This window comes from Aplidium turbinatum, chromosome 10, assembly GCF_918807975.1.
Source record: "Aplidium turbinatum chromosome 10, kaAplTurb1.1, whole genome shotgun sequence".
Lineage (NCBI taxonomy): Eukaryota > Metazoa > Chordata > Ascidiacea > Aplousobranchia > Polyclinidae > Aplidium > Aplidium turbinatum.
In genome coordinates this window covers 7,772,475-7,781,070 of record NC_137481.1, presented here as the reverse complement: position 1 = coordinate 7,781,070, position 8,596 = coordinate 7,772,475, and the positions used below count along the sequence as shown (strand labels likewise).

The 8,596-nt window shown below is 34.7% G+C and overlaps 1 protein-coding gene across 1 annotated transcript; it reads right to left on the bottom strand.

The window, feature by feature from the left end:
• Window positions 1-899: 899 nt before the first annotated feature.
• On the bottom strand, window positions 900-8,099 carry LOC145778129 (utrophin-like). The gene is made up of 2 exons (XM_082589544.1): window positions 5,604-8,099; window positions 900-4,362 (listed from the first exon to the last, which is right to left on the bottom strand). Exons 1-2 carry the CDS (start codon window positions 8,097-8,099, stop codon window positions 4,168-4,170), a joined length of 2,691 nt encoding a protein of 896 aa, XP_082445670.1. The 3' UTR covers window positions 900-4,167.
• Between the last annotated feature and the right edge of the window lie 497 nt (window positions 8,100-8,596).

Here is an 8,596-nt window from a genome sequence, read left to right as displayed (position 1 = left end):
AAGTGGTGTAGCCTTTCAGCAGGCTACAACTTCGATAATTTATATGAGGTGTTCCCACCTTCGTCGATAGCATTTTCAGGTCATAACCTATCTCGATTAACGCTGGAATTTATAAATTTAATTTTTAATTAGCTAGGCTATTTAAGTTAGCAGTGTTTACTTTGGAATATTGGATTATTTTGTTGTTTTTTGGAACAAAAAACTTTTCACTGACTTACGACTTACGCGGGCCATTTGAGTATTTACTGCTAATTTGTAATCTTGGAAATGGCTGTCTTATAATTTCTAATTAAAACCCTGACACCAACATTTTAATCTTAGAAATGTGTAATATCCTCTTTTACAATCGTAAGAACAATAGACATACCAAGATATAACTAAGTCAACAAAGTTTTTGCTACACGTCGACATTTCAATGTGAAGTTTGGCACTGTTTTTCTCTAACAAGTTAGGCCATATGCGGTGAAATGAACGATGTAGCAATGCAAAGCGACTTTTCCATATGGCTGTCAGAAATTAGTAAACTTACTCGCACAAGTAGCTAAGTGCTGCCGAATAATGATGTCACGAAAACTGCCAATCTGTAAATTCTCTGATATTTTTTATTAAAAACATTTTTTATATCACTGATTGCCTGACTCTTGAAAAGTCCCTACTCTTGAAGCACGAGTACGATTAGACAAGAAAGCAAACAATATATGCCAATTTCTCGAAATGTAGGTTCGCAATGAATTACGTAGGCGATTGAGTTGATATGTCATTTCAAAACATTCCACGAGGGCAACTCAGAACCTTCTCGCGGGCCACGGGTTGGACACCCCTGAATTAGAAGACACAGAACACGTCCACGGCTGAGCTGATAAGCACCTGGCAAGGACAAAGCGGTAATGAAAGTGCAAGGTCATGTAAATATTGCTTCTGTCAAGCACGTAAGTGCTCATTACAGATTTGTATCTGTTAGCTAAACATCGATTCTTGCAATAACATCAATGAAACGTTATTCAAACAGAAATATTTATTGTTATAAACCTGAAGTAAAGAAATGATGTCAAATCCCATGCTATAAAAACAATCAGTGAAGATTTTAAAGAAAATGGCAGGAACTATGGGAGATTGGTATACAGCAAGGCAACACAACGAAATTAATCAATGTAGCCTACAATGATTTCGAAACCACTATTAGAAAATAAACTGAGAGTGTCAACTTGTAAAGCAAGATAATGAGTTATCGTGATTTTGTGTAGTTGTATTAGCCTAACATGTATTTGTTGAGGCAAAAACACGATTCAATATCATCTGACGGCATGACATTGCTGTATGACAACCGGCGAAAAATCAATTAAAGAGTAAAACGTTTGATCTTACGCTGTGCAAACGAGCTGTTATTTTGATAAAAGGAAATATCCTGTAATATCGTTTATATCCATATGAAAGCACCACTATAAAGAGAACAAAAAATTAGTTTCAAAATACAGTACCATCGATCGGTGAAAACTAGAAAGCAATTAGTTTGATTCAACAGAAAGCTAAATCGTGATTAAAGCATATGACAGTGAACATGCTGTGTTATAACTAAGTGAACATTATATGTGCGTGATGCAAAATCAGCCAGGTTTTAAAAATAGAAAATGGCAGATACGTGTTGTGTAAAAATGACTACGGTACCTAAAGCTGTTGCTGAGGTATCATTACAATATTAAGCTTTTCACTTGGAGTTCATAAAGCACCTTCGCCATTTAACAAATTATAGAAAAGTTGTTAACAACTTTGATAGGCCTACAGGTTTATGTTTTCGAGTGTAGTCAAAAAATGGATTTCATACGAAGTACCACAAACTTTTTACTCGACCGAATTGCATGCAAGTTGGCAACCAACGAAAGGCCGCAATACTCTTGTTTCTCCGGATCATTTTGGAATCACTCACCAGCAAATTAATACTGTTGGCAAAAAAACAGCAACATTGATCGATTATTATGCATACCTTGAACATGCAAAAGATACAACAACGCAAAATACACGTATCGACAACATATCATCTTGAATTTAAAAGCCAAAAGGACACATGTCATGCACACATACAGAAAACATAACTTTAAAAAATAAAAATGCAAACAAGCAAGTGAAGATGATAATGACATGAAAAATCACATTGGTTACGGTCATATGAATAATTGAATATCCGCTTGAAGTACAGTATGTACTATGTGTCTCGGATGAAATTATGAAGTACTTTGGGATGAGTGTTAGTATTGTTTGGAGAAAATGGCATGAAGACCCTTAAGCATGTTAAAATATACAATAACTTGTAGCACATAGGCTAACTTTGAGCACGCAACAGGTATAAAATTCAACGCTAATTAAATACACATGAATTGTAAAAACGAGAAAAACACAAAAAGATCAACAAATCTCTATGCCTTCGAAAATTCAGCGTACCTTTCAGCCAGCAAAGCATTTCAATAAGAAACTAGAAAAATGATTTATTTAGCAAAAACGAGGTGAAACAACGATTGGCAAGCTGTGTACCCCAGCTTGGTTGCGGGTCTCACTACCAATCACAAGGGTATAGCACAAAACACTGAAATAATAGTTGAAATATTTATTTTGTTACGGTAGAAAAGCATTATGTAACAAGTATTGGATATTTCAGCCGGGAACATTCTAGAAAACTAAAATAATTTCAAAACCACGCAAACACTTAAAACAGTAACACAATACGACCCAGATATCCAGCACGGGTCAGACAAGCGAAGAAACTAAACAAAATGAGAGAGTAGAAGTTGAATGCGTTCGTCTGTGCATCTACTCTTGCTTTAGCTAACGAATTTTGTATGTTCATTGTGAACCATACCGCAGTGCTGCCTTGTGAGTTAATATGGAGAAGCCTTTTTATTCTATTTGTTTTGTAATATGTGCTTTAACCTTGTACATTTAAGGTGTAAACACAGCGTGTCCCTGGTGAGAAGTAATTATAGGAACGAATTAAAACACACTTGTCAGTCTCAAGCCTGAAAAAACTTAACATGGAACAATTTTCTTGACACCGTATTATTTCAAAAACGTCGTGCGTATCAAATGTTGACCCGTAGTTGACCTAGATTAAGATTTGAAAAAGAATAGGAATCTTACGAAACACTGGAAAACATATGAGTAAAAGTTTATGCAACACATCACCATTTAAAAACAATCACACCACAGACACAATCCTTCCAATAGAAAAAGTTGCTAACAATATATTTCAATGTTCAAGTAATTTATGAAATTCATATCTTTATTACACATCTTGATATATGAATCAGATTATAAACACATTTGCCCCACCTTATGAAAACACGATGCTGGTATAGTTTACAGTCATATGAGCTGAGCAGTGCTTAATTGCTAAATGCATCTTTTGAAAAGATAATCACCATAAGTAGCAAAAGTCGCCATTTTTGCATCATATTAACGTCTACCAAAGTTTGAACGATGTAAAATGGCCCACCTAATGTTAGCTGAGCCTTAGCTATTTTAACGATCGCCACCAAAACGTTTTCCCTTTTCAAAAATTCTGCATGAAAATTAGTATTGGCAAAATTTGCCATGGCTACCCGAGCCTGTATTGATCAATGCACATGTACAAATCAAAATGATCAGTCATTTGATATTTACATAACTTATCACAGCAATTTTAACAAAATCCTATTGATTTATTTCAAAGTTTCCACAAACTTAAAACCATAAAATATTTGATCTTATTTTTAAAAGGTTTAAGTGTGCTGTGTTAATATGGAATAGTTGTTCAATGTTCAGAAGCAATAAAAACCTTGATAACCATGCTCAATCATGCTAAAGCAGTAAAGCCGTTTCTATGCAGGATTCTAAACTATCACTGTTTCTTTTTTAAAAATTCTTTTGATCTCTCTCAAACACGCAATAAGAAAGTTAATTTCCCTTTGCACTGATATATATATATATATTACTTTACACATCCCATGATATAGCATCAATTCAACATCAACAAATACCAATTCACATGAATGAGTTCACAACGTATGCTGAGATAGATACACAATTTTCATTGATAAAAATAAACACACCGATATTACATGAAAATCAAACAAATAAACAAGCTACTTTTAGTTCATAGCTTACAAAACAATATATATATATTGTACTTCCTATAGTTTATTTTTCCTCCAACAAAAACAAAAGATCTCCCGCATTACACAAAAGTCTGTTGATGTGTGAAGAAGCTGTTGGAAACATTTGATCTTCATCATGAGGACTACCTTGTTCAAATGCGGCAGTGGTGCAACTTGGTGAAGACAATGGACTTTGCTCAGACATGGATTTTCTCTCTTGTGGATTCTCAATCAAAACCTGAAATAAATTGTATAAACAACGACTGATAAAAACTGTTATCAACAACAAACCAGTGTTGATGCAGAAATGGCTAACAAAAACTGGAAGTTACGGTTACGGATTAGAAAAGTAAAAAAGATAGAAATACCAGAGGATTAAGTGGATTTAGGCTGACTGCTTAAGTAAGAAACAATGATACCTGCCTGCTCACACACACTTAGCCAACTAAACATTACGGTCCAGCAAGGCCAAAATGTGCAACTTCAATGGAGCAGGTAAGGACATAATGTTGCACCGGGTCGCTAGGTATTTTGCCTGTTAAGCCACGCTATATAGGGTGCGTGCTTGTCAGAGACCACACAAAATTTGGACAAAAAATAAAGATTTATGTGTGTACATTGGACACATGAGATACCAGTAATATCGCTAGTGTTCATCTATTTTAATGAATAATATGTTGAATGCCTATTGCCTACTAATGGCTATTGCAATGCCCAGCCCCAGATCTAGTAATAAATTTGTAGTTATTAATATTAAATAATAATTTCTGCAGATACTTTTTATAATAAAACTCTATTGATTTTTTAAAGTTTAAATTTATTATGTAATGCTACAAGGTTAGATTGTTTTAAAAATGCCACCATTTAAAACCAAACTGCTAAATGCAAATTAGCAGTTCTAGTTTTATTTTGACAATGCTATCTCTGATTCTATCAATGAATAGTGCACATTTGAAACAAAATAAAGTGACTTGAATTTGTAAATAAAAGGCTTACACTATCACAGTCAAATTAATAATAATCAGTAGTCCAAGCACATCTACTTGAAACTTGTAAATGGCTTAAATTTTACAACATTTCATTTATATTTTATTGTTAAAATCAATCTTCACTCTATAGCTTTCTAAAGGCAAATCTTCAAAAATTCAAGGTTAAAAATTAATGAAATACATATGTAAGATATCAAAACAATGAAAACTATTAATACTACAAAAAGTGCTCAATGCTAAGCAAAAAAGCAAAGCAGAGCGAATAAAATCTGTTAAAAAAAAGTTAAGGCTGTTAAGGTTTCAAATAATAATAATTATATTTGATTTATGTAAGATATCAAATATATATTCAAAAGCGATTTCTTCATTGACTCAAAGCACAATACAGTCAAATGCAATGCTTAATCTGACAAATTTGTATTCTTAATTTAGTGTAATATAAAACCAGCAATAATGGATTTAGTGGTACTGTACTACAATAGCACAATACCTGTAGCTCTTCTAGTTGATCCTTTATTGCAGAATTATGGTCTTCTAGCATTTGTACCTGGCTGTCTATTCTGCTGGAATGTTCATGAAGAAGTTGGGCTTCAAGGACTAACTCTGAATTTGTTGTTTCTGAAGATGAAGCAACAGTGTTCTGGGTGATGGTGTGCAATCCAGGAGCATGTTCAGAATATGCAATCTCTGTTGATGCAGTGTTCACGGAAGACTTTTCATTCAAGTTCATATCAGAATAATTGGCTGCCAAGTGTTTGGAAGCATGATCTGTTTTCAGTTTATTGAATATAAAACTTGGTGGTTCACTTGCAGTTTGTGGTACCACATGGATTCCATTGAAAGGTGTGTCATCTTGCTTTTGACTGAATATTGCAGAATGACGTTGTGGGTTACAGGCCAAATCACTCTGAATTTGAGATTGTTTCATTGCTTCGCAATATTGAAAAATCATTTGTTGTTCATCATCTAACTCTTCTTCAGATGTTTTAAATAATCCCTCATCATCACCAATTTTTGCTAACCTTGTAGCATACTTCTGAATTTTCATGTGGGCTTCTGAAGCAATGCTTTCTATGTTAGGCATACACGGTGGTGGATTGCTTTCTAGGCAATGTGTCTCAGAATTGCTGTTGGTATACAGCTCTTGTAACACTGGAGAATGATCCTTACTTAAGCCATTGTTATTTACAGGCAGATAACCCAGCGGTGCTTTGGTAACTTTACCACGAAGTTTGTTTTTTAAAACCTTTGCCATATCCCGAAGATTTTCAGAAGGTGTTGTTGGGATGCAGTGTTCAACAATTGGAAAACAAAACTTGTTTCTTTTGGCAACTCTTCCAGAAAAAAAGCAGCTTTGGCAAATATCATAATTAAAGTGACGAAGACTACGATATCGTAAGCCCACAATTGGTGACTCACGACAAACTACACAACGAGCAGAATGAATGACATTTTCTGCAGCAGTAAGACGGTGTAAAACATGGAACCAAACTATTGTCTGAGGTTCATGTCGCAACCAATCAATAAACTGTGCTGCATCAATTTCAGGTTTATTTCTCACCAATTGAAAACAGCTCTGAACACTCGGATAGGGGTTTGTTCCCCCAAAAGAGTCTGATTCACCAAGTTGCCAAGGTATTTTCATTAAACTTTTAAAGATTTCAGCCAGTTTACCTTCATCTGCAAACCCAGTATGTGTTGCTACCTGGCAAAAGATGTATCTGTACTTGTCTTCTAATTGGGCATTACATAAAGATACTAGTCCTATTTTGAAGGACAATGCATGAATTTTTCCTTGACGCTTAGTATCATAAACATTAAGAAGCCAGTTTAAGCACATGTCTACACAAAGAGGTACATTAACCAATGCCTTGTGATCTTGTTCTAGAAAATCATACAAAGTTGTTAAGCAACCAATCATTTCCAGAACACTCATGTCCTTGTCGAGTGCTGGATTCCCAAAAGTTGCACTCAATTTATGATGATTGAAAGTACTTTGGGCTTCTTTTAGAGAAAGCAAATCCAAACATAAAGCTTTTTGCAGTCGACGTACTTTCATTGCTGTCCTATAAGCAGCAAATCTGATATCATTAAGATCAACCATTGATTCAAGAAGTTCAGCCATCTGGGGATGGTCCCAACTGGTCGAGAGACTTTTGTGATTCATGTAGTATGGAACTTTATTGTCAGACACTGCTCTTTCCCAAGGCCCATCTACTGATGTTGTCAGAAAAAGTTGAGAATTTGGACCAAAGTCTCTTATGGCCTCTAAAAGTTGCTTTGTGCGTTCATTGCAATATATTTGAATCAATTTCCAGCGCATATGAATCTCATCAACTCTTTTACCAGCATCTATAGAAATTCCCATATTAGTGTTATGAAGTTGAGCAACATGAGAATCCAATACTTTAATCTGGTCATGCAATGGCAAGATAGATGAGTTCTTGAATTGCTTCATTGTTACTATGTGATCTTTCAGTGATTCAACAGGAAGCTCTCCCACGGATTTCCACATGTCTCTTACTATATCTAACTGTTGTAATGTTTCGGTACAGGATTGAATATGATTCCATAGTACTTGAACAGCTGGAAGTAAAGTATTGATTTGATTCTTCCACTGCATGTTTTTCTTTTTGACAATGTTCCATTCCTCTTCTAGCTGATGAGCAAGTTTATTCATTGAATTTATTGTAAAATCACTTGCCTGGCTGTTTTTAGAAATATTACCACCTGCCACAACAAGTCGTCTATTTTCCATCTGTATCTGTGCAACAGTATTTTTGGCTGTTTGAATGCTGGTCTCAATGATAGTTGTTTTTGCATCCAACTCAAGTGTCAGCATTTGCTGCTGAGTGTTTTGTTGTTGCAGTAACTTTACATCTGCACTGGTTTGCATCATCATGGTGTTAACATCATTATTCTTCAGTCTTAACCACTCTAGTTGTTCTTTCAGTATTTGAGCTATATGAGTAACTTGAGCATCCATCATGGAAGAATAATCTTTTATTTCCAAAATAATACTGTAATTGTAGACTACTATCTTGATTGATTGTGCAAATGATTTAACTTAATCTTTTCCATATCAAAATTCCTCAACCTGTTGTGTAAATGCAAATAAAGATTAAAAGTGATGGAAGTAGTGTTCTCATGTGCCAAAGCAATGAAATTGGAAATATTTACCCACTACAAATGGCAATAGAGAAAAAGCGTGACATATTATTTTAGGAACATTCTGACTTGTTTAAGCCTCACTAATCTTTCTTCATTCATGAGCTAGATCAAGTACAAGAGAATTCTTTAGGCAATTTCCATCTTATCAAAGTCTTTTTTACATTACATGATATTCAGGGGTGCATTCCTAAAATTTTTTTTGGGGGGGCTCTAACACTTGGCTGTGTTGTTATAGACAAAGTATGTATAAGTAATCGGTGTAGGTTAGCCAACAATGTTTACCTTTTTTAAAAGGAAACACTGTTCAGTATG

What these genes read in the sequence shown, in the direction of transcription:
- LOC145778129 (XM_082589544.1), bottom strand. Translation starts at nt 8,099, where the DNA reads ATGGATGCTCAAGTTACTCATATAGCTCAAATACTGAAAGAACAACTA. An exon ending in ATCAACTAGAAGAGCTACAG is followed by an intron (nt 4,363 to 5,603) that starts GTATTGTGCTAT and finishes AATTTATTTCAG; the next exon opens with GTTTTGATTGAGAATCCACA.